General features: G+C 40.2%; 1 protein-coding gene across 4 annotated transcripts in view; it reads right to left on the reverse strand.

The window, feature by feature from the left end:
* VPS13B (vacuolar protein sorting 13 homolog B) overlaps positions 1-26,938 on the reverse strand; it is a 718,815-nt gene that overhangs the window by 120,441 nt on the left and 571,436 nt on the right. For all 4 annotated transcript variants that reach the window (XM_075213864.1, XM_075213863.1, XM_075213867.1 and 1 more), the window contains exons 37-39: positions 19,965-20,167; positions 18,623-18,833; positions 16,093-16,277 (exon numbers count right to left, since the gene is read on the reverse strand). In XM_075213864.1, the coding sequence (XP_075069965.1) occupies positions 16,093-16,277; positions 18,623-18,833; positions 19,965-20,167 (599 nt within the window). The remainder of the gene's footprint in view (positions 1-16,092; positions 16,278-18,622; positions 18,834-19,964; positions 20,168-26,938) is intronic.

Raw genomic sequence — 26,938 nt, forward strand, 5'->3', positions numbered from 1 at the left:
CAGTTGGAAATGTTGCTACTTTGTCATTCAAAGGGAATTCTTGCTTCCCATAGATTGTAAACTTGTGAGCAAGGCGCTCTTACCTCTCTGTCTATCTGTATTACCCAGAAATTGTTGTATTACCGTGTATGTTCTCAACTGTAAAGTGCTATGGAATTTGCTGGCGCTATATATATATATATATATATATATATATATATATATATATATATATATGGGGCATTCTTGCATTATTTAATCAAGTGTCCCCACAGCAAAAGTCTACGACCCCCAGGTTGAGGGTACCGGTGTCAAGGGCCACAGTGGTCCCAGTATATTGTTAAGACCACTGCCCCTTATGCAGACATAGTAAAATAAATAAATAAATAAAAGGAACACACAAAGAATGTAATAAAAACATTCCCTGAAACCCTTGTTCTCCACTTTATTATATGGCTGTAATCCACTGGAAATTCTGGCATCTCCTAAACTCTTAATCCAGAAGGGAAAAGCCAACCAGTTTTTTTTCCTTTTAATCCAATCGTAAACCCATGACAGATCTTCTTTTATTCCAAATGGTAATCCAAGTGAGATCTTCTCTTTCTGTAATCCACCGATAATAAAACAGACCCCAGAAATATGAGCGTGAACTCAACTGACCAGGACTCCACTTAGCCTCTCAGCCAATCACAAGCGGTTTCCCATGCTAGCCGTAATGTGATATGCTGATGGTGAGGGGACTCATTGCTTTGATCACACAGACACAGCAATTCAGTGAATGTTCTTTGCTGGAATTTCATTCATTCTACGTTCCATTCAGTGGAGTTTCTACATGTAAGTACTGTGCTGATATGCTTTTAGCGAACAGAAATGGAACAAGCCACCTGCCAAACAATTACACAGAACGCATTGTATAGAATAGGTTTTATTTTAACAGATGTTTGCATGCTTTGCACTTGCATTAAAAAGGCAAGTCATGCGCATAGTTTAAACACAATTTGTAATGTTATTTTGCAGCACTAATAGCAGCAATAAATTTATTTCACATGTGTAAAGTGTTTTATATAATTTGTCTCTATTTTGAGATAATTCTTATGGCTTTGTAACCTTTTTTTTAATTTAAATCTCTCTCTTATCTGCGCCAATGGTTCTCAATGTCACCCAGCGCCATTTCATATATTTTAAAGAAACCGTCGGAAAACTCTAAAGCGATCACGACTCACAAAATACTCTTTGTTTAGTGAGCAGCAGGACTCATTATGGGTGTAACTACTAAAAATACATTTATCATGTTCCTACAATTGACTATATTTGTCTTTGCAAACCTACGCTCCTTGGGTCACATTGCTAGCAATAAAACTAACACTAGAACTATTTCAGGAAGATCTTCTAACCACAAAGGTCAGAAAGAAAAGTAGCAAGGCCGCGGACTGCAGTTTGTAATAACACGAGTAACAATGAACCAACTGATAATGACTGTATCCGAGTGTTCCAGATTCTACCACCTGTTAAAAGATCAAGGATGAATCTCATCAAAACCCACAGTGTAAGTACAGAAATGGACACACAGCTGGATCATTTTGCAATAAGTTGTGTATTCCCCTAAGAGGTCACAGTCTTTTTTTTTTTTCTACATTTCTTTATAAATAACCTTCCTTCTATCTAGAACTTAAACTTCTTTAGATTGTGGCTCTCGCAGGGTGGGCTTGCCTTGGAGAGAACATCATTTTTGTTCCAGTAACAACTACCGTACAACGAGATGTACACAGAAGACAGGAAGTGTGTGCGTTTTATCTTCCTCAAAGCAGGCCACCTAAGTGAAGTGGAGGCAGAACACAATATCATCTTGTATTAGGTGGAGGACGCCAGCTCACGCTGGGATTATAAGTCCGGCTTCCTGAGGATGAATAGACTGCTCGCTTGTCGAGTGAGTGTTTCTCCTTCTCCTTTCTGTTCTCCGGCCAGCTCTCTTTGAATACAAATCTTCCATGTATTCAGCACAAAAAAAAAAGAAAAAAGAAAAACAAAACGTCCACATGTCTTCAGACAAGGGAAGTCTTGGCAGATGGAGCTGTAATTCGGTCCGAGCATTTTTCTTATAACACTGATCTGTATCAGGTCTGTTGAAGGTAATTCAGAGTCGACAAAAGTCGCATGTCAAAAGTTATTCCAATAACTATTGTACATACCAAGCTAAATAAATACACTTAAATGACAAACAGATCTCCACGGCAAAGAAAAAACATGAATTCCTGTTTCAGTAAGAAATCGGTGATATAAAAAGATCTCCCAAACCGCTCGGCGTAGCCAACGTTTCCTTATAATCATTGCAGGTTCCTTTCTTAGCCGCACCTGCCAAACTCAGCCTGGAAAAAAAACTCGGAGTACAAGAAACCGAGCCATCCAAGATTTGATTTTCTTTTGTTTAACTTCCTCCTGAAAAGGCAAAGATGGTATCTCGGACTTTATGGAAAAGTGATTCTTGATTGGTGCTGATGCAATCTGCAAAATCAATCCATTACATTTTGGATGAGGATTCAAAAACATATTAAGTAGTATGCTGGAATTATTATTATTTTTTTCTCCAACGGCAACATTTCTCTACTGAATAGAACTGGGCTACGCCAATAACACGTGTGTTTCTCGCTTAACGTGGTTAGGGTAGGTTAAATCTAAACCTAAAACTGCACTGGAGGGAAGCAGTGATGACAGTCTTTGGTTTTCAAGACATGAATCTAGCAGAGCAGAGCCGTACTTGTTAAATCACACTCTTTGACCTTTGTCAAGATTAATTCTCCTTTCAGTAGTTATGGCTGCTTACAACAGAGGAAAACATGAACACACTTTACAACTTAGGGCCTCATTTAGAATTAGGAGATAAAGGGTGAAAATTTGCTCCAGGAAAACCATGTTGCTATGCAAGGGGTGCAAATTCAACTGCAGGAAAAATACTGGCTGCTTTTGCATGGGGTACACAAATACCGGACAGCTTTTTTAACACTTCCATCTAGAGCTGAGCTAGGACATGCCCCCCATCCCACTATAAATCAGTCCACACATTTAAAATCTGTCCTGCCCTGTAAAGCAAAATGGTTTTGCCAACGGCGGATCCAGAGGGGATCAGTCTGCCTGCAGCCGCACACTATATATATGTGTGTGTCTTGCAGCCGAGAGGCAGACAGGGGATCCTGGCCGGCCACACTGATTGTGTTTTAAACACAATAAGAGTTGCCCGGTAGCATCCTCTGCCTTCTCGGCTGCAAGACACACGTATATAGTGTGCGGCTGCAGGCAGACCGCCCCTGCTAGGAGTGATAGAGGTGACGGGGCAGTAAATGGTAATAATTGTTAGTGTGCACTACACTAACATACTAAGGCTTCCCAGTCTGTACTTTCCATATAGGGCTTTATACACAGACTTAGAACGTTTGGGCTTCATTATCCTTTATAAAGCACCAACATATTCTGCACATATCGGTAATAAGGGATATTTAGTGAAACAAGTGGTGAGAGAGACTTGCTTGCAAGAGATTACAATCAAAAGGAGATGATCAACACCAACCACTAATTACTGTCAATAAACATAATGGAAGAGGGAATGTTGGACAGAGGGGCTATGGGCATGTCAGGTTGAGTACAGTTACTAACTTAGAGTGTAGTCAATCACAACTCCTAGAAGCAACAAAACTAAAGAGAGCTCTAAAGAAATCCCAAATACATTCAAACACATAAATGTTACAAACCACAATTTCGCTGGTTGTCCTCACTAAAGTTTCACAATTTTTCGACCGTCTTAGTTTTGGTTTAGACGGAGAAGTGTTGACAGCTCTGTGCATATGGCCAGTGCATTCCCTGTTAAACAGTAGTTATAGGATACTCTAGATAAGTGTTGAGTCCCGGATTCCTAATGTCAGTAGCAGCTCAGCCCAAAATACAGGACAAACACCACCGTCGGAACTGAAAGACCCTCCAAGACTTTCTTTTGCTACTTACTTATGGATAGTGTAGCTCACAAGAAATAATGACTTATTGTAGATTGCAAGTGTCTAAGGTCCAATAAAAAAAGTGATGTTTTCATATCTGCCTCTTAGAGAAAAAACAGAGAGAGAAATTCAAATAACTCAAACTAATCGAGGCCACAAAATCTCCTCCTTTGTAATATTGGAACCAGTTGCGAAACCACAAGAATTCAAGTGCAGGAAATCATGATTTTATAACATTTTAATGTGATCTACTCCTGGGAACTAGAGCTAACCGAATGTGATTTCTGTTCAGGAAGCATTCCAGTGTATCGCTGCTGTACATTGAAATGTAGGGTACAGCTGCAGATATTTCACCTGTACTGCCCCACTGGTATTGTGGTTACTGTGTTGCATCAAGATTGCCTTCCTGTCCGGAAAGCCCTCTAAGTACAAACAAGATTCCCGGCCCAGGTTTTCTTTTCCCCTGGTATTTTAACACGGTAATTTAAGAGCCCTGAGAAATACTTTTTAACCTTTTCAATGAAATATGTAACTATTTTTCTTTATTACAGTCTCATGGTTTGGTTTTTTGTTTTAGTCCCCCCACCCCTTATTTGCAGTAATAATATAAAATGTGACCCAGGATTATCAGTTGATCGGGACAGTGGTGAGCGCAGCAACGTGCAGGTGTGCAAAGTAAAAACGGACAAGACTTTTCTTTTTACTCTGTAAATCTCATTTAGAAACAAAACTTAGAATCTTAATTACGATATATAAGGATCTGGATTACAAGGAATGTTAAAAGGTTTACAGACAAAAACTTTAAAAGATAAAAAAAGCAACATTTATTACAATGATTTAGCAATTTAGCAGTAACTTTGGTAGTCCAGTTGATACTGTTTCGTACAACTGTATACTTGTGTGCAGATCATTATGATGAAAACACACATTGAGATTTGGATAATTACTGAGCTACCAGATCAGTGAGCAATGTGTCTGTCAGGGTGAACAATGAACAAGGTGATATAGGTTATTGTTTGACCTAGATATCCACCTCATCCAATCACAATGGATTCTGTGGGATATGATTGGGCATGGATATTTTGACAGCTACTCAATTCTACTCCTTTGTATTTTCTACTGTACTTTAATAATTCGTTACCGTAAGCGTTAGATCTAATGTGTGTTCAACACAAGACAATAAAAACGATACAATAAAAAAATAATGTAGTTTAGGGTTTTAAATGCACCTTTCCTTATTTTAAATATATTACATTTTTTTATTGTTTTAATATTTAAAATAAGAAAAAGCACATTCAATACCCTAAACTACAATTTTTTACTGTTTTTAAAAATAAAAGTCTTGTGATGTAACAGTGAGTTAGAATGAATATAAACACAGCTATAGGTATTAAGATGTATAAAAAAATTAGTAAGTAATTAGTCTACGCCTCATTTTAATTAGTCATATAACGTTACTTTTACTACCATTTATGTAAAACAGCAAAGCACCTGTTAGGAGCCCATTAGCTTGAATTTCCATTACTTGCAGGAAAAGTTTTATGCTTTAAACAATTATATATAACATTTACCACATATTATTCAAAAGCTAAAATAGATTTTTCTCTGAAAAAAAAAAATAGATACCAAAATATGTTTTTGTAGCATACAGCATTTTGGAATAAACACTGGTATATCTTATATCGGAGGAAAGTGTTTTTTATTTGGTTAGACATGGATGAAGAAATAGATAGTCAGGTTATATAAACTATAAACAATAATCTGCATTATTTATGTAAATGAGGTACAGCAATGATATGTGAGATTGCAGAGTACACTGTATATTTATTGGTGGAAAGAAAAATAAAAAGTAGGGTAGAAAAGTGTGTTGGGGGGGGGGGGGGGGGGGATTTAGTCACCTTTTCCATACAGTAATATGTAACAAAATAATTTACCATGTTGGCTACACACTGCCCAAGCCAAAAGCGACTTATCTCTCCAAAAACATACTAGTAGGTTACTTGGCTGCTATTAAATTGACTTTAGTCTCTCTCAGAGTGTGTGTGTGTTAGGGGATTTAGACTGTAAGCCCCAATGGGGCAGGGACTGATGTGAGTGAGCTCTCTGTACAGCACTGCGGAATTAGTGGAGCTATATAAATGATGGTGATGATGTAAGAAAGAGAGAAGTTGACCTATTTGAGGTACAACACTAAGACAGTAATGGGTAATAAGAGGCCCTAGGGCCTTCACCTGCGGCCCCCAGCTCATTTGCTTTGTATTCTGTTGGGACTAAGCTCTGCCGCATTGGCCCCATCTCTTTATTTTATGCCCAATAAGTTTAATCTGCGGCAGTGGGTGTAGCTCAGTCATAAAACAGAACATAAGACTGAACTTGATATTATGCTTTGTCCAAAGCAGCCAACTTCCCATCACGTGACCTCCTGCGCACAACGCAGGGAGGTCACACAGCACCCCTGAGAGATCTGGGCCACGTCGTCTTTCACCTCTTCCCAATAATCCAGCCAGGGGGTCCCAGGTCTCTCTGCTACTCCCACTCAATGTGGTCATAAAATTAAACCTTAAACAGCAGGAAATGGGACAGCACGGTGGCTAAGTGGTTAGCACTTCTGCCTCACAGCGCTGGGGTCATGAGTTCAATTCAATAGGGGATACGTCCGTTGTACCACTAGCAATACCCCACACTAATTAAAACTTTCAATATTTCTAAGTGACTAATCCTTGTATTTGTATTCCATCTTTAAACAACTGTTCCTGATGCCCTCCTTATAAATACATTTTCTCCTTGGGTCCTCCATATAAATCCAATTGGCTCCGTTTAGCACATCTCTCATAGCTGCTTATAAACCAGGTGCTTAAACACACAGCTGTGCAGTGATCATGTAGTATCGGCTCACGCACATACACAAAGAACGCTGATTGCTGTAGACCACATACATGGTGTTGTATTCGTGTTTAACACTAGAAAACATTTAGATGCATTTCACATACATATGTTACTAGCATTTAGCTCAGTGTAGGCTTCCCTAAAGCGTTTACTACAAGTAAAAATAACATGGGCCTGAGTCATTAAGGGATGTAAAGCAAAAAAAAAAAGAAAATAAATCACTTTGCACCTGGCCAAAACCATGTTGCACTGGAGGGGGAGGTAGATGTAAAATGTGGGAACAGATTTTTAATTGGGGTAAGGCATGTTCTAGATCAAATTTAAATTTCAGTGTAAGGGGCATATTCAGTTGTTGGCGTTACAGCCAAATTTAACGTGCCCCGCGCACTATTACCGTCATTACGGTAATAGTGCGCGTAAATACCGGTATTACGGTACATTTCTCGTTGGATTTCAGCTCGCGGTTCAGGGAGCTGCGAGCTGAAATCTGGCTTACTATTACTGTAATAACAGTAATAGTTTTAACGCCGCGGGCATATTCAACAATTGAATATGCCCCTAAAAATTTATCAAGTATATTAAGTATTTGTGTGCTACATGACAAAAAAGTCAGTATGTGCAAAATAATGAATTAATTTGCACCCCTTGCATTGTAACATGGTTTGTCCAGTATCAAATTTACTCCTTTTTTGCCTTGGTCTCCTTAATGACTCAGGCCCAATGTGTTCTGAAAAAACTGAACACTGGTAACAGCAGTAGTGGGTATGGGGGACATACAGTAAAAAATGGTTTCTATTCCAATATCCATTAATATAAGTTTTACTAGCAATAAAAACACAAGTAAGACATACATGCCAACTTTCAAAACTTCTCATCTGAAACCTGGAACGCAAATGGAACACTACCAGCGTCGGACTGGCCCAGCGGGCTACCGGTAAAATCACCAGTAGGCCCGGCTACCTTATGGCCACACCCCCTTTTAGTTGTGGGCGGAGCTTACCTGGAGGCCCGTTGTCGGCATCCAGGGTACCCGCAGTCCTCTCCGCTGTCCCCGCTGCTGCAGATGACTGGCTGTCACTGACAGCCAGTCATCTTTCAAATACGATCGCAGCTGCGATCATGTGACCTGCCCCCTCCCCCTGTCAGCTGATGTTCCCGCCGAAGGGAGAAGGAGCAGAGAGGCTGCTTCAACATATGGGTAAGTAGACCATAATTAGTTTATTTCAACTTATACAATTGAAGGTGACCAAATAATATATAATTTATGGCAACAGGTTACCTGACAGCGTGTTGAATTTTAAAGGAAAATGTTATGAAAAACTCCAGTTGTTATCACCAAGATTATTAGATCCGTGGAATCACTGGACAAATGATAATGAATTCAAGAGGCCTACTGTTCTATTGTATTCAGTGTTCTTTGTTTACATTTAAAACAAACAAATGTTTTACATCTTTGTGATCATTTGCATTGGTTGGAATGGAAATATTTTTTTTCATTTCTCTTCTCTAGTTGTAACAGTTGAAGAGCCCCGGCCTGTCTATTGCTGAATTAGCTCTTCCGAAACTTCACTGAATTAATCACACCAAAGAGCTAACACGTAGGGGTGTATTCAATTGTTAGCGAAACGGGTGAAAATCCCGCGCTTAAAAAAATATTACCGTTAATACGGTAATTTGCGTGTAAATACCATTAATACGGTAATTTAATCGCTGGATTTCAGCTCGCAGCTCCATTCAGCGAGTAATTACCGTATTAACGGTAATATTTTTCCAGCGCGGGATTTTCACCCGTCTTGCTAACAATTGAATACCCCCCATAATGTTGTGTGTTACACACAGTATAAAATCTTCACTGAGTTCCGTAGCTTTGGAGGACTGAGGTAGCAGACATTTCTACTCATGTCATATGGTGCTAAGCCAGAAACTGTATGTTGTTCTTGTTTTCTGGGTATATCTTTGAAGCTATCTATATTAAATGTCTGGAAAATATCATTTATGTCCTTGTATGATCTTAAAATGATCTTATGTCTTCCTGTTGGCATTCACTTCTAGCTTAACTGTTAATATGTAAAAGTTCAACCTTTTGAACTTAAATCTCTAAGAGCTGTCAGGGAAATGACACATACATGATGTACTTGGTGCTGTTGGAAAATAATAGTAATAACACCAGTACAAATTATATGTAAAGTAACTCCTGTATCTGGTGTAGACCTCTGCAATCTGGATCTCCATGCGTGTGGTCACCTTAACAAAATAGTCAGTAAAGTAGACAAATTATTCTTCATTAGTGATTGAATAACTTTTATCTTGTCTCATTTACTGTAGTTTCCTATCAAAATAAAAATATCCACAAAAAACTGTACATATCATCTCAAAACTATAGTGAGGGGGGGCTGCACAGAGAACACTATAGGGAGAGGGTGATGGGACCTTTAATGCTGAGGTGGTTTGGGTCTATAATTGAATGTGGGGCTGAATGTGCGGAGGAGGGCTATCTATTAAATGTGAAAATTAATTATTTAATGCTAGGAATGGTCGTGGGAAATGGATGTATTAAACGTAAATGCTATTAATTTATTGCTGGGGCTGTTTGGAGGGAGGATAATAGATCTATTTATTAAATGGGAATACTATTAATTTAATGTTGAGGCTGGAGAGAGGCCTAATTATTAAATGTGGGTGCTGTTGATTTAATGGCAGGGATGGTTCGTGTTTCTAATTGTACCCATTATTTTTTCCAAATAGGGCCCTCAACATACCAGGATCCAAACAAGACGCAACTAAAGAAACCAGCAGCCACAGGTGGTAAAAGTGACAACAACAGGTAGGACAGTCTGTCAAATGATCTGAGTCTAGTGCAGGCTTGGCTAACCTGTGGTACTCCAGATGTTGTGAAACTATAAGTCCCAGCATACCCTTCCAGCAATAAGCTGCTATATATTGGCAAAGCATGCTGGGCCTTGTAGTTTCACAACACCTGGAGTGCCACAGGTTAGCCAATCCTGGTCTAGTGGGACAATCATGATTTTGGTGACTGTTCTGCCCAATCTAAGGGGCAGGTCAAGACTGTATTCTTTATACACACTGCATTCTTTATATACTACACTAAGGTGCTAGCTGTCCTTCATGGACTGACCACTCCCCCTTTAGTTTCTGGTCCTGCCTCTATGACTGGCCACACTCCCTCTGGTGGGCCCCTAGTGTTGCAGTCCCCCGGTGGGCCCTTCATGCCCCAGTCCGACACTGAACACTACTGAAATACCAAACAACTGTAACACTGGCAGTGGGTATGGAGACAACATAAACAGTGATTTTTAGTGTCAGACCCGTGTGCATGCATTTACTAGTGGAACTGGTGTAGTAAACACCAGTTGGTAGCCCACTGTGGGATAGGCTGGGGAGAAGATTCCCCCAGGGCAGCTGGCCCCTAGTATGAGCCCTAACTCTGAGCTGTGGTGTGTAGGGGGCACCCTAGTGTCTTTGATTTCCAGACATGGTTAGTATGAATGTGCAACTAAAGTATTGTACTAGGTTGCTTACACTGACAAAACACGTTTCATTATTGCTGTTATAGAACAAACAATAATTACAATACATAACTGGTTATGTCATGTTGCTGGAAGCATTAACCTAATTATTTTCTCCCAAAGTGCGTTGTTAATAACGCAGTAACCTGCACTACGATGACAGCACCTCTGTAATTTCTCATCAATGAAATAAAAACACCTGTTTTTATCCATTCACATTTAGGGATATAATTAAAGCGTTTCGTTAATGGGTGTCATATTCCTTTTTCCTGAGCTTCGATTTCAAACCTACTGCCATCTCTTGAAAGGAAGTTTAATTCAAATGACAGATATGGACAAAGAGTCTTAGGACATATATGGACTCTGGAAGTGGGAGAATCACGGCTCAATCACAGCATTGTTTTTGGAATTTCCTGCAGTATAGGATGATACAGAAAAGAGAATCATCCAATCTAAACAGTTTTTGAAGATGATTAAAAAAGTTTTCATACTTTGTTGAATGTGATAACATGTCATATTCAGTAAAACTAGAAATGTGACTCAATAAATAAAGGTATTCGCATGCAAAAACAGTTTAACAAGACCATAATTCACAATATATAAGATTGGCCATTCCCGCACTCTGTGATGATAAAACCTATTCCATCTTCTGCCACCCTGACAGATGTCAAGCTTCCGTCATGAATGGCTGCATCTTTTTCAGAGGCGATGACTGTCATTTTATAACACAAACCAGTAAAATAGGTATAACCTTTATTTCAACCTGCTTATGTAAGCTTATTGTGTGTGTGGGCAAAATGCTGGAAATCCACATCTGCGGTGTATTTACAATACATAAGTACAAATCACCCTGCCAAACAGGCTCAGCCTGCAGCATCCATCTGTCACACAGACGAATGCATTTCCATGTTGTTAAACATCACTGGAAGGTCCACTTCAGCCGGGAGGCCGAATAATGATGTGGACACCTGTCCCCTGCCAGCAACCGGCTACTTATCACTACATCAAGACTTTCATTGAACATTAACATTTCTTAGGGGGCTGTAGTTTCTGGATAATAGCAGCAGAATGAATGACATATATTAAAGTGGATCTGTCACCAAGGCCTGTGCAGGCACCCATGTGTGGTCTGAAAATCCAGCCTATTAACTCACTAGGAACCTAGTGACGGAGGCATGAGGCATTGCAGGCATTCATCCCACAGAACCTGCCTCCTCTGTAGGGAAGTGATTGCCTAATTTAGTCGCCATGGCAAGTATGGTGACCCTTTGTGTAAAACAAAATACACTGTAATTCCTTTGGAGGGAAAGATTTTCCTTTGCTAGCAAATACCTCTCTCCTAAATTGTCCCTGTTTTGGGTGTGACGTACATATGGTGGATGCTCCTATAACACAAACAACGTGATGTGGTGCTACACCAAGCTGCTTCTGCATTGTATTTACAATCCTGAGCACAGGGAGGGGGCACAATGTAAATAACAAAGCAGGTGGGTGTGGTAGGATTTATGGCCACTGACAATACCGACACAATTTAGAGCAAATTAAAAACGATGACTATCAGAGCGACAACATGAAAATATCTACTCATCATATCACAGACAGGCAATGTTTCCTGCACGTTTAATTACCCCCACTGCGCTTTAAAGCGACAATGGGCGAACCACCGCCTGCATAATGTAATCCAGGCGATGGGTCTGGCCATTGCCGCTTTAAAAGCGCCGTTCTTACTGTAGATATTTGTAAAAGTCGCATTTTAGCTCTGGAAGTAATTAAACGTGCCTGAAACAGTGTCTGTCTGTGATATGGTTAGTAGAGATTTTCTGGTTGTCGCTCTGATAGTCATCGGTACTTTTTAGTCATTCTAAAGTTTGTCGGCATTGTCAGTGCCGATAAAATGACTCCCACCGAAGCAGGTGACCATGTACCAGTCAGGGGCACGTTTAGGTTACGTAGCGGGTAATCTGCCGATTTAATACACTGGAGAAAAAGAAAGCAAAAATGCAAAGATGATGCTGATTTTAATGTTTGAGGAATGATTTTACCATTAATTATATTGCAGTACATAAAACAAGTTAGCTATGGGTATGTTCTGAGCAAAAGGTTGGTCTTTAAATATGGTTTTTTTCCCTTATATTAAACCAACGGAGAGATAGATATACATATAAAAGCGGAAACCATATACAGCGATTCATGTATTTGTGTTCCTTAAATTCATTGGTAATTACATGTGTACAGCAATCCTGATTTTATTCCTGGACACATTTTACAGAACAACCGTTTATGTTTATAAACAAAACCAATCAGATTCCAGCTATCATATTGTAGAATTTACTAAATAATCATAGCTAGAATCTGATTGGTTGCTACAGGCAACATCTCCACTTTTCTAACCTGTCGGAAAGTTACAGATTGATAAATTTATCTCAGTCTCCTACTCATCCATGGCATCGGGTCCAAGGTTGGCAGATAATGGCTGGAATGGGGCGCAGGGCTCCATAGATTCTGTAATATTCCTGTGCTGTAAACCCAGCCCTGTCTGTACTAGAGTGAGGTAGGATATTTAAAGTCACCTTCATGACAATATAAAGACACTGCAGCTTTGTGCTTAATAAGAGGAGCCCTGGTCCCCTTTAGATACCTGTTAGTAAGGGTGAGATTGGTACCTGTACTGGGTTCAGTCGTGTTGCTAGTCTCACCCAGTGTTAAGCTGGGTGCACACTACAGAAAATTACTTCAGATGCGATTTCTGTAACGATTTTACCAACAACTGAAAGTCCCAATGAGCAATGCGATTCATGTGTACACACTTACACGATTTACCTTCAGATCTGTGATCTTCATCTGTTATAACCATCTGCTGAAAAGACCGTAACTCTGTAGATTCCATAGAGATCTGCCTACACTGCTGGTCGGGAGTGCGTACACACTTCCACATTTGCCCAACATCGTTCCATCGTTACTCGTGATTTTTTAGGCATTTATAAAACCAACTCAATCAATGCGACGTGCTTTGGTACTATAAAACATGATTGTGGGAGCGTACACATGGAAACACCCAATATTATACTACACATTTATACTGTCTCATAAAAGGAGAGCTATTTGAATAGGAGAGAATTAAGTCTATATGTTTCATCCTTTCTCTGTACCATACAGATAACGACCTGAGAACGTGGCTGATGAAACTTCAGTTTCCACCCAAACCTCAGTGATACATGAACATCTCAGACACAGCTTTACAGCACTGACTTCCAACAGGACATTTTTTTTACACACACAAAAGAATGCGCACAGCTGTGCAAACAAACAAATATTGATTTGTTGTTCCAAAGTATCACTGTGTGCTGTACTACATCATAAATTACAAGGAACAAGCCATTAGGCACTGTATCAGATTGGGACTAATACACCAAAAATTTGCTGGAAGCCAGGCTTTTGGAAGGTTTCAAATACTTCTGCTAAACATGATAATAAGCTACCTGGATTCTTTTTATGTTTTTTTTTAACAATCTGTTTTTGGCTTTCAAATGGAAACGTTGGTGAAGTGGAAAACCTTGGTATAAATAGCCTCTCTGTAGCCTGGGATTATTGTATATACATTGCTATAAGTGGTGGCATAGAGGGCGACAGTGACTGCAACTTTAATGCACATTGGCTTTCACCAAACCTACACATTAGCAATACATAGGATACAGGGGGAATAGATGTATAAAAAGCCCAAAGAGAGAAAAAAGATAAACATAAGGGAGGGGAGTGGGGGGGGGGGGGAGAGGGGGGGTAGGCGGGAAGGCGAGGGAGAGAAAAGGGTGGGGTGGGGGTAGAGTGGGCAGAGAGAGTAGGGGAGAGCGGGGAGAGAGGGAGGGTTGGGGGGTGGGCAGGGGAGAGAGAAGGGAGGGGTGGGGGGAGAGGGAGAGAGGGAGAGAGAGAAAGGGGGAGAGAGGGAGAGAGAGAAAGGGGGAGAGAGGGAGAGAGAGAAAGGGGGAGAGAGAGAAAGGGGGAGAGAGAGAAAGGGGGAGAGAGAGAAAGGGGGAGAGAGAGAGAGTGGGGGAGAGAGAGAGAAAGGGGGAGAGAGAGAGAGAGTGGGGGGTTGTGGGGAGGGCGGGGGAGAGAGAGAAGGGGGAGAGAGAGAAGGGGGAGAGAGAATGGGGGGAGTGGGGAGAGAGAGAAAGGGGGAGTGGGCAGAGAGGGAGTGGGCAGAGAGAGAGTGGGGGAGAGAGAGGGGGGAGAGTGGGGAGAAAGAGAGGTGGGGAAAGAAAGAGAGAAAATGATGATGGGGCAAATAGAGGATTGTGGAGAGGAGTTAGAGAGAGATCTGGTACATAATGGAAAACTTGAAGGAAGGCATAAAGAAAGTAGTTACAGAAAGAGGGGATGAAGAGGATTATTATCATTTGTTTATAAAGCACCAATCATATTACATGTAGAGAGAATATATATTCAAATCAGCCCCTGCTACATTGAAACCCATGCAAATATGTATAAATCATACAAACTACATACAGATAGTGCCCTGGTTGGCACTCATGACCCCAGCGCTGGCATAGAGCAATGCTAACCACTTTGCCACAGCACTGACCATATTGAATGGATAGGGCCAGATGGAGAAAAGTTTGGGGAATGGCTTTGAGCAAGGAACTAAGCAGAGTAAATGTGGAAACCATGCAAGTAAAAATCTAAGAAAGAGAAGTTAGCGCCCATCTGTGACATTTAGCCTAAATCTTTGGCAACGTTTCATTAAACAATTGTCCCCAACCCTTGAAGGAAAGGTAAAGTGAACTGAATGGCAGCAGAAACCACATGCAGGTCACATTTCACAAGGCACTTCCCAAAGTGGGCATGGGCATATGGCAACACTCAGCTGGGTGAGACAGGACAGTATACCAACATTCTGCAGTGCTGTACAATCAGCAACCTTTATTCAGACAAATCTAGCTCTTCCCAGGTGGAGCTTACAAGCTATTTTCCTTAGCAAAGCACACAAACATACACACAAGGGACCAGTATCCCTTTATACCATTGGAGGAAACCAGGAAAAACGTATAAACCACACACAGATTGCAAACCTTGTTCGGAGTGTAACCACTTTGCCTCTATGCTGCTAACTTTGCAAAAACATCAGGAAATGTTTAAATAATTCCAATGGTAAAACTGCTTAAGGGCTTACACACACAAATGGTTTTTAAACCCATCTCTCTTTGGTTCTGTTTCTCACAGATGTACAGAGGAGAGATGGAAAATCTCTCTTGTACGTTACTCATAATCAGAGAAAATCAATAACTTAGCCTTAGTGCTAAGTGAAAAGCTCAGAAGCAGGAGAAATAATTGCTTTAGAAGTAAAACATTTAGGGCCTGATTCATTAAGGAAAGTAAAAAAACGAGTAAGTTTTCTCCTGGACAAAAACATGTTACTATGCAAGGTGTGCAAATCAGTTTATTATTTTGCACATAAGATAAATATAGGTTGTTTTTCATGTAGCACACAAATAATTTATAGCTTTATGTTTATACTGCAATTTAAGTTGATCTAGAGCATGCCCTACCCTAACTATAGACATATCCCCACATTTAAAATTTAGCTCCCCCTCCAATGCAACATTGTTTTGCCAAGGTGCAAAGTTACTAATTTTTTTTGGGTTTACTTTCCTTAATGAATCAGTATAATCAAGTTTTTAAATCTCATAAGGAACACATATTGGACACTAATTCTCCAGACAAACCTGTAGGACATCGCTGAGGTCCGCAGTGCTAATATCGGGATCCTCAGTTGTGTTGAAAGGCACCGGGGTTATTCGCACCAGCGTCAGGACTCTGGGCTCAGGGTATTTCCACAGCATCATCCCTGGACTGTCTTCAGTCTCATTATAAAAGACCACTTCAAAAGCATTGGGGATCTTCTGTGCATCTAGCCAGTAAACAAAGACAGGAGATAGAGAATGACGACAACTGAGACCAGGATGAATAGGTCAGTACTGCAGGTGCCAGGATATCAACACAAGAGAATAACCCAACAATGACGTACACAATCATGAAGAAAACAAGACTGAAATGTACAGTCATGGCCAAAAGTTTTGAGAATGACACAAATATTATTTTTCACAAAGTCTGCTGCCTCAGTTTTTATGATGGCAATTTGCATATACTCCAGAATGTCATGAAGAGTGATCAGATGAATTGCAATTCATTTTAAAGTCCCTCTTTGCCATGACAATGGACTTTATGCCAAAAACAACATTTACCCTGCATTTCAGCCGTGCCACAATAGGACCAGCTAACATCAGGGCAGTGATTCTTTCGTTAACACAGGTGAGAGTGTTGACGAGGACAAGGCTGGAGATCACTCTGCCATGCTGATTGAGTTAGAATAACAGATTGGAAGCTTCAAAAGGAGGGTGGTGCTTGAAATCATTGTTCTTCCTCTGTTAACCAGGGTTATCCGCAAGAAAACATGTGCAGTCATCATTGCTTTGCACAAAAAGGGCTTCACAGGCAAGAATATTGCTGCTAGTACGATTGCACCTAAATCAACCATTTATCGAATCATCAAGAACTACAAGGAGAGGTTCAATAGTTGTGAAGAAGGCTTCAGGGCACCCTAGAACATCCAACAAGCGCCAGGATGTCTCCTAAAGTTTATTCAGCTGCGGGATCTGGGCACGACCAGTGGAGAGCTTGCTCAGAAATAGCAGCAGGCAGGTGTGAGTGCATCTGCACGCACAGTAAGACGAAGACTTTTGGACGATGGTCTGGTTGTCAAGAAGGCCAGCAATAAAGCCACTTCTGCTTCATAGAAAATTATGTATGGAAAAAAAAATTGAACAATAGACCATAACGAGGTAGGGGGGTGGGGGATTCGATAGCATAGGGTGGGTGTTGGAAGAATGTTAAATTTACCTGTACAACCTATTTAATCAATGGGGATAGCACAAATTAAGGTATGTGCTACTCTCTTCATGTTAAATGTCAATATATCATCTTATAAATAAAAATTACAGTTCTGTCTTGATTAATGCATTTCAGAGTTCTACAGTTATCATACTACTGTTATTTTACTAAATAGGCACATTTCCTTCAGTCATATGAGTTGGCCAACGTCAAGGAAATCAAGCGTGTCAATGCACTAAGCTGGATGAAAATACATCTCAAAAAAGTCGTAGAAGAAAAGAAAAGTTAATCTGTAAAGATATGTAAATGACCCCAAAGTTACCCAAGGTCCCATTAAAGAGAGCCTACAATCTTCAATTGCAGAGAAACACACCCCCTCTAATGCACCCATTGTATCCTCCCTTACTATATTCCTCTCAGACTTCCCTATCTTCGCTAAGTGGAGACTCCCATCACCATTTTAGTGGAAATAACATCTCTTGCATACTTCTTTTCACATTCCAAATAAAAATAAAATAAAATGTAACAATTTAACATTTATTCTACTTTATCGTAGGAGAGCTGGGATGGAGTTCTGAATTCTTTTTTGGAGATGGACATTTCATCTCAGGAAAAGCAAACTGAAATCTACCATCTTCATAATTAACAGCTCCTGGCTGTGTGCTTACATCAAATGGGCCACATGGACACAGATCTACACTGTAAATGGCAGTGGTTTCTTCTGTCATATGACAGCTGTGTGCCCAGCTCTCAACCTTGTTCTTCTGGACTACATTAGTGTGATGTTCTCCTCCCCTGATATACCCACTCCAGAGGTGTGTCCTCTTGGCTTGTTGGGCTATCGTATTCCTCACAATACACATAGGGTCATCTAATTAATGGTTCTCCCAAACATATTGTCAAGTGCTGGCCAAGCCGGTCCATTTAAGTAAATAAGTGCCTGCTTCATAAAAAATTAAGTATAGAAAAAAAAAATAGAACAATAGCCCATAATGGGGTTGTAGGGGGTCTGGGGGATTAGATGGCATGGGGTGGGTGTTGGAAGAATGTTAAATTTACCTGTACAACCTATTTAATCAACAGGGGTAGCGCGAATGATGGTATGTGCTACGCTCTTCATGTTAAATGTCAATATATCATCTTATAAATAAAGATGACAGATCTGTCTTGATTAATGCATTTTAGAGTTCTACAGTTCTCATACTACTGTTATTTTACTAAATAGCCACATTTCCGTCAGTCATATGAGTTGGCCAACGTCAAGGAAATCAAGCTTGTCAATGCATTAAGCTGGATGAAAATACATCTCAAAAAGTGAATCTGTAAAGATATGTAAACGGCCTTGGGGGGAGCTAGTTAACTTACCAGCATCCTGTATGTATTGAAAAAGGCCAGTCCTCAAGTCATCCGAGCTATGCTCCGGTTTAGAGGTTGAAGGTCTACCAATAGCGGGGGAGACTGGGAGAAGGGGCTGCTCACTATTTGCGGCCCTCAGCCCCAACTCTCTACTCAGGTATTCTTGGAGAAGCTCATGTAAAAGTGTTAAGCAATTCAGGTTCTCTTGACCCCAGAAAACCTATAAAGAAAATATTATTAGCTATGGAAAGGTATAAAAAACATACAGCTCAATCTGGAAGTTATCTAAACACCACTTTTTCATGTTGATTATATATTTTATTTGGCAAGGACTCATTCATAGTTCATGAGAAATGTTAGAAAGAAAGATAACTTCCTCTGACTCGTGTTCACAGTACAGTAATCTATTGTGCTCAATCCTGGTTAACGTCAACACAGATAATTATATATAACAATTTATACCATGAATCAAATGAAATGTGCCACGATTATCCATAACTCACGAAGATGCCCCCTGTGAAAATTAGATAAATACTATACTTATGAAATAAAATTAAATAAATACTATACTTATAACTTCTTTTATAGGTTTCATTTTCTCATTTGTGTTTTATAGATCATTCACAATCAAGATGTTCTTGTTTCAAATTAAACTTTTGATCGGTTAGTTACAAAGTGGCTCTTGTAGTTCCACGTAAATGCATTTGCTTGGTGTAATCAGGTTTCTTGGGACAAAATTGACAGCATGTACACAACTTGTGTCAGTACTTTAGAGTTGCGTATATCTTGAACTTGTGTTTGGAGAGACGGACCGGTTTGTGTCGTCTCATTTTTTTTTATTTCCTGTGCATTACAAAAAAGTAGCACTTCTTTTTGGATTACAAAAAAAGATGACCTTGCAATACCATGCAATAAATAAATTGGTGAATGAGGGTTTGGGGAGTTTTAATTTCAATAAAAGTTTATTAAACAAACAATAATGTTTGCATTTTACTTACATTTTATTACTTTTTCAGTATAACAAAACAGGGTTTTATGGACCCCAAACCATCATACTGACCTGGTAATATTTTGGGAGGAGGGAGTTCAATCTAATCATATTTGCAAGTCTCTTCAAACCCCCATTCACTGATGCTCCAGCACTGCACTCACCAGCATGAACTTATTATACCCCCAGCTAGAGCTTTTCCTGCAAACAGCGGTTCGCACAAAAGCCAGTGCGTAACCGGCCCAGAAAAGTCTCCTCTTGCACACTGAGCTTCTCCGTAGAGTATAAAATAGGTGGAAGGTTCTGTAAATACTACACAAGCTGTACTTTTATTCAGGACCTTACACTACACAACAGCCTCACCTGTAACACCCCACATCTCACATCCAGAAGGATTTTTGGAGTTGAATGTTGGGGACCCGGATTCCCGCTGTGCTTGCACCAATTGGCTTCTAGATTAACAGAGCCAGAAACTGGACCGATCAGATTCCTGCTTCTTTCCTTCAAGTTGGTTTTTAGAACAAAGTCATTCAAATTCAGCATAAACAATGCCCCGGTGATTGCATCTATAAAACAAAAAAATGATAATAATAAAAAAAAACTAATAACTTTTTAATTCTCATGTAGTTCACTGTTAATGGAGCCAGCTACAATATATTCATGTTTTATATATAAAAGGAAAGATTTATCATATTTTTGTCATTTCCAGGATAGTGGTAACAATCAATGAAAACAATGCATTATCCTGCCTAAACACTGTTATTTTATTATTTGTTTTATTAGTAGATCAGGAAGCCTAGATAGTGCATGATGTGGACCGGGTAGTCGTATTACGCATGCGTGGATACCCAAAAAAAAGTAGAACAAACATTACAATATGAAGAATATGGGAATACACACATCATATTCCATATGAAACACAACACTAGTATACCTATGATGGAAACACTATTGTATTTCAGTGACTTCAGTGGTGAATATTATTACATTGTTGTCCCATGGATTAGTCTCTGGTAGCTCCGCCCCCCAATAAATTCTCCAGAACAATGCTCACCAGTTCACCTTACATCTAAAAGCATTCGCAAACATGTCCAGCACATATTAAAGACATGTTATAACGCATGTAAACCAAATAGCAAACACACGGGTATATTTACTAAACTGCGGGTTTGAAAAAGTGGAGATGTTTGCCTATAGCAACCAATCACATTTTAGTTATTTATTTAGTACATTCTAAAAAATGACAGCTAGAATCTGATTGGTTGCTATAGGCAATATCTCAACTTTTTTAAACCTGCAGTTTAGTAAATATACCCCACAATGTTTATACGTGTGTTCACATGTGGTTTGCACTTAAGCTTACAAATGAAATGGCTCTTGATAACTGGCCCAAGTACCTTTTGTAGGCAGCTTAGTGAAAAGTGGTAAATCATGTAGACAGCACAATAGAAGCAATAGTACAAAGAAATATAAAAAAAAATACAACTACAATAATAAAAAATAAATAAAAACATGATCTATATAAATCAGCTATCAAATATACACATCTGAAAGTTTGTTCAAACATACATTTAAATTCTACACAAATATAAAAACTGTGTCCCTTTAATAATTAAGAATCACACTCACAAACTTTATGTAGTTTAAGGCTACACTGTCAGGGGCAAACGCAGTATTTGTAGACGGGGGTTTCCACACCACGCCGCCAGTGGGTGTGACCAGCATGCATGGGGGCGTAGCTATAATATTAGACAGTGCTTGGCTGCTCTCCAACTCTTCATATCCCTATAATATACATGGGCAGTGCTGAGTGCACTACTGTTAGGTGCACGCAGCTCTCCCTTTTCAAGCAGAGCCGTGTGAAGCGGGGGCAGGGTCAGCCACCTCAATTATACAGTGCCCCAGGCTGAAGGGGGGTTTCCAGGCACTAGGAAACACCTCCTCGGTTTGCCTATGACTGTAATCTATGAAAATGTTTGACTATTGTGCCGATTTCTCATAACTGGAGCACTGGGGGCTGCCTGATGCAGTCATTTTCCCAGAGGCTCCATTGTTTCTCTCATAACCACAGGGAAAAAGGCATATGAAGCCCTGGTTATTGGTGTACAGCCTATGGGGGTGGGACCACACAGACCGATAAGAAGTCACACCCAACTTAGTGTCCTTTTTAAAGTGAAAAAAACTTGCCCTGGTGCAATAACTGCAGAGGAGCCTGAGGAAAGATTTGCAGCTCCACGGATTATAATAAGGGGACTGAGCAGATAAGTGAAAACAAGTAAACTGGGAATGCTGCTTTATACAGCAACTTAATTCATATCACAAGTTAGATGACGACACATTTGCATACCTCCGTCCCAATTTTGGTGGGACCGTTCCGCCATCCCGATCAGGACAGCTCAGTCCCACTGGTGGGAAACTCGGATGTTATGTCTCATTCATTGATGCTCAGCCTGGCACAGCAGAGGAGAACGGCTTCCACGCACACAATGGAGGTGTTTGGAGGGGAGAGGAGGACAGAACGGAGCAGCCTAGCGCTTCAAAGGTGCTAGAAATGCCCCCAATGTGGTCCCAACCCATTGTGATGTGAAAACGCCCCCACTATGATACGGCCACTACCCATGACCCGATGTCGGATTCCCAAATGCTGGGAGGTATGAAGATGTCATGTTATGTCTAGCCCTGGATGATAGTAGGTATGTAGTGCATAGTTATACCACGCTTGATCACACACATGATCTGCAATACTGAAATCCACCGAGTATGAGCTGTATATCTAGCACACAAGCAGCAGAAGGACAAAGATAATGCCAGCATCTACCGCATGCAATGTACATTGCCCCTCGCTGGTTTATATGAACGGCATGTTCTTGTGTTTCCCCAGAAACTAACGGAATATTCCTATATGGAAATGCAAAGTCCTTTGTAAAATCAGCCTATTGCCTGACCTCATGAAATCAGATCACTTGGAATAATATGGGGAAAAAGTGCCTGAGGGCCACATACACCATACAGATGTTTCCGGTTTACAAACTTATAACAAAAGCCATATTAGAAAATATATACTGTAACCATTAAACGCAAGGGCCTGTGATAACAATCCTGCTATTATAAATAGATGATAGAGAGATATAGAGAGTGGCGCTTATACTTCCTGCACTTGGCCATTTTTGTTTAAATACCTGAATGATAAGACACAAGCTTCAAAGGGATCTTCATTGACAGAAAACTTCTTCTAAAAGTTTAATCAATATTCAATATTTTATTGCTAAGGTGCATTTGACTATGGACAGAGCCTCTCTGATTATTTTCCTCTTCTGATCTGGAAATAGGTAAAGACAGAGAAGCCTGTGGCCAATCTGATCCTAAAAGTGTTCAGGACAGCACAGATTATTTCTAAGGGTGTGCACCGGGCACTTTTAGTGTTTTGGGTTCTGATTAGCTTGAGGTTTTGGGTTCTGATTTGTTTTGGCAAAACACCTGACGAAAGGTTTTGGTTCTGATTTAGGGTTTTGGGTTCTGATTTATTTCTAAAAAAGCATAAAAAGTGCTAATATCTAGTTTGTTTGTTTTTCACTCCTACGCTATTATTAACCTCAATAACATTCAATAACAATCATTTACACTAATTTCCAGTGTATTTGGAACACCTCACACCTCACAATATTGTTTTTAGTCCAAAACGTTGGACCGAGGTAGCTTTCTGGACTGCGTAGTGGAGTGGCCCCGGTACCCAATTTGGATACCGGGGCCACAATAAAAAACCTTAACTGGTCTCAATTCCACTGCACAGCTATCTGGACTGTGTAGTGTAGTGGCCCCGGTACACAATTTGGTACCGGGGCCACAATAAAAAAAAACTTAACTGGTCTGAATTTCCCTCTACAGATGGCTGATCCTACATCCTCTGCAGCATATACAGGGTGTAGTTCTAACGCGTCAATACCTCTTGTTTTTGACGATGACAGGTCATTTTAATTAATTTTGGATTTGGCCCCAACATTGAATGTAGTTTAATATCTGATACGCATCTATCTGGACTGCGTAGTGGAGTGGCCCCGGTACCCAATTTGGTACCGGGCCACAATATAAAACCCTCAACTGGTCTTAATACCACTGCACAGATGGCGGACACCGGATGCACGTCTAACACCAACATAGCAGTTAAGGCTGCAGTTATTTTTTTTTGGAACTACAAAAAAAAAAAAATGTAGCAATAGAAATGGCAGTTCGTCTTTTTTGCAAATACAGAAAGAAAGAAAGAAAGTAGTAATAGAAATGGCAGTTCCTTTTTTTTTGAAATACAGAACGAAAGAAAGAAAGTAGTAATAGAAATGGCAGTTCCTCTTTTTGGGAACTACATATAGAATGAAAATATCAATAGAAATGGCAGTTCCTCTTTTTGGGAACTACATATAGAATGAAAATAGAAATAGAAATGGCAGTTCCTCTTTTTGGGAACTACATATAGAATGAAAATATCAATAGAAATGGCAGTTCCTCTTTTTGGGAACTACATATAGAATGAAAATAGAAATAGAAATGGCAGTTCCTCTTTTTGGGAACTACATATAGAATGAAAATATCAATAGAAATGGCAGTTCCTCTTTTTGGGAACTACATATAGAATGAAAATATAAATAGAAATGGCAGTTCCTCTTTTCGGGAACTACATATAGAATGAAAATATCAATAGAAATGGCAGTTCCTCTTTTTGGGAACTACATATAGAATGAAAATATAAATAGAAATGGCAGTTCCTCATTTTTTGAACTACACAAACAATGAACGTAGTAATAGAAATGGCAGTTCCTCTTTTTGGGAACTTAACAAGAATTAGAGCATTTTTTTAATTCAGAAATGATGAGTCTCTCTATTAGAGTGTAATGCCCCTTAAAACTCCTTTAAATAAAATAGTACGTATTCTAGGAGACCCTGTTTATATATTTAAATTGGTTCTGCAAAAATATGCATGATGATCACTGTACAGAGATCTGTAATAGAGCAGCGCTTAAAGTGGCCTGATTAAAGGTCATGTAAGATCTTAAAGCACTCACAATTATATAGATACTGTATTCTCGTTAAAGATGCTGCCTAACGTGCATAAAAGTTGGCACTTATATAGCGCTTGCTTCACTGGGTGATGTGAGCAAGCGGAGTGTGTTAATATGTAGAGACCCTATTTAAACATTAATATGATAGAACAAATAGCAGCACTGTATACGCTGTGTGTAGGTAAGGTAAGGATCTCAAATACCATGACACTCTGTTTAGCCTAATCCCTGACAATGTAATATCACGGAAAGCCTATTTGATTATCAAGGCCAATGGCTAGCTTCTGCTAAATCAGACAGAGTATGCAGCGCACGTCTAACACCAACATAGCTGTGCCGGTGACATGGCCTGCAGGAATATCTCTGATGGAGATAGAACTAGGCCCCAAAGAGCACATAATGCCAAAAAAAAAGAGTTGCAAGATGGTATTGTCCTTGGGCCCTCCCACCCACCCTGATGTTGTTGAAATAGGACATGCACACTTTAACAAACCAATCATTTCAGCGACAGGGCCTACCAAACTACTGTGGCTGAAATGATAGGATGTGCCTAGGTGGCCAAGATCCTTACCCCTGCTTATTTGAGCTTTACATAAGGTACATATGGCCATACATTTGTTGTCCGGATTAGGATAAAAATAACTCCAGACAGAAGAGGTGGATTTTTGGGTCTTCTGACCAGGCATGACGATGGGCTTTTTCATCCCATGGACAACAACTGTTTCCCCCCCTGGTGGCTCATTTATGATAACCACATCAACATCCTCCTCGTCAAGTTCCTCCACAATGCCAGCTACATCAATAGCCTCCTTGACACCTTGATTATCCAAATCTGAATCTACACTGTGGGTCATCCTTCCAGCATATGCAGAGGGTGTGCTGCAAATGGTGGATGGAGTCACCTCTTCCCGTACAGTGATGGGAAGGTCAGGCTTCGCAACCACCAACACCCTTGGACTCGCCTTAGGGATTTGTGATGTCATCTGTTTAGAAGACAGAGTTGTTTGCTGTTTTGTTGTTGTTGCTGACAGCATAACTCTCTTCAATTTTTTTGAGAGGGGGGGAGGAGGAGGGCTTAGATCCTTGGGTGAAGCTGAACCACTAGTCCTGAACACGGGCCAGGGCCTAAGCCGTTCCTTGCCACTCCGTGTCGTAAATGGCATATTGGCAAGTTTACGTTTCTCCTCAGATGTTTTCAATTTTCTTTTTTTGCTAATTTTAGTCAACTTTGGGTTTTTGGATTTTACATGCCCTGTGCTAGGAGATTGGGCATCGGCCTTGGCAGACGACGTTGATGGTATTTCATCGTCTATGTCATGACTAATGGCAGCAGCTTCAGCATTAGGAGGAAGTGGTTCTTGATCTTTCCCTACTTTATCTTCAAAATTTTGGTACTCCATTATATGCAGCACAAGAGAGCGTACCCCTAAACCACACACACTGGGCAAAGCCTTTACAAATTATCTGCGGCACAGGAGAGTACCACTGGACTGTAGTTATACAGCAGTACCTAATTTTTGTGACAGCTGGAAGAGTGAACATAATGTGACTTTGAATTGAAATAGTACTACCTAATTTTTGTGACATCTGCAAGAGTGAACGTAATGTGACTTTGAATTGAAATAGTACTACCTATTTTTTGTGACAGCTGCAAGAGTGAACGTAGTGTGACTTTGAATTGAAATAGTACTACCTATTTTTTTCAACCTAATTTTTTTTTTTTCGTATAATTTTTTTATATTTATTTTTTTTAGAACTTTTTAATAAATTTTTTATAACTTTGGAATAATTTAGAAATAACAATGCCCTTAGCAGAACAGAGCACAGGACACAGCACCACTGGAATCAGCAGGAAACAGCACTGCACAAAGCACCACTGGACTCAGCAGGACAGAGCACAGGACACAGCACCACTGGACTCAGCAGGACAGAGCACAGGACACAGCACCACTGGACTGGACTGAGCAGAACACAGCACAGCACAGCACGAGAAATCACAGGACAGAGGACCACCTAACACACCCTCCCTCTTCCCTGATCAATGCCCGAGTGAAGATGGCGGCGGCAAGCGGGGAATTTAAAGGATCCGGGTATCGCGAGATCCGACAGCGGGATTATGAGTCAGAGCCTCGTTTTAAGTTTCGGAATTGGCGGGAATACCCGGACATCGCTCGGATCTGACTCGAAATCACACTGTTCGGGTGGGCTCGGATTCCAGACATCCGAGCCCGCTCATCCTTATTTATTTCAGGACACGAGGCATGGATTTATGGAAAGACCACATAG

This window comes from Mixophyes fleayi, chromosome 5, assembly GCF_038048845.1.
Source record: "Mixophyes fleayi isolate aMixFle1 chromosome 5, aMixFle1.hap1, whole genome shotgun sequence".
NCBI classification, from domain to species: domain Eukaryota; kingdom Metazoa; phylum Chordata; class Amphibia; order Anura; family Limnodynastidae; genus Mixophyes; species Mixophyes fleayi.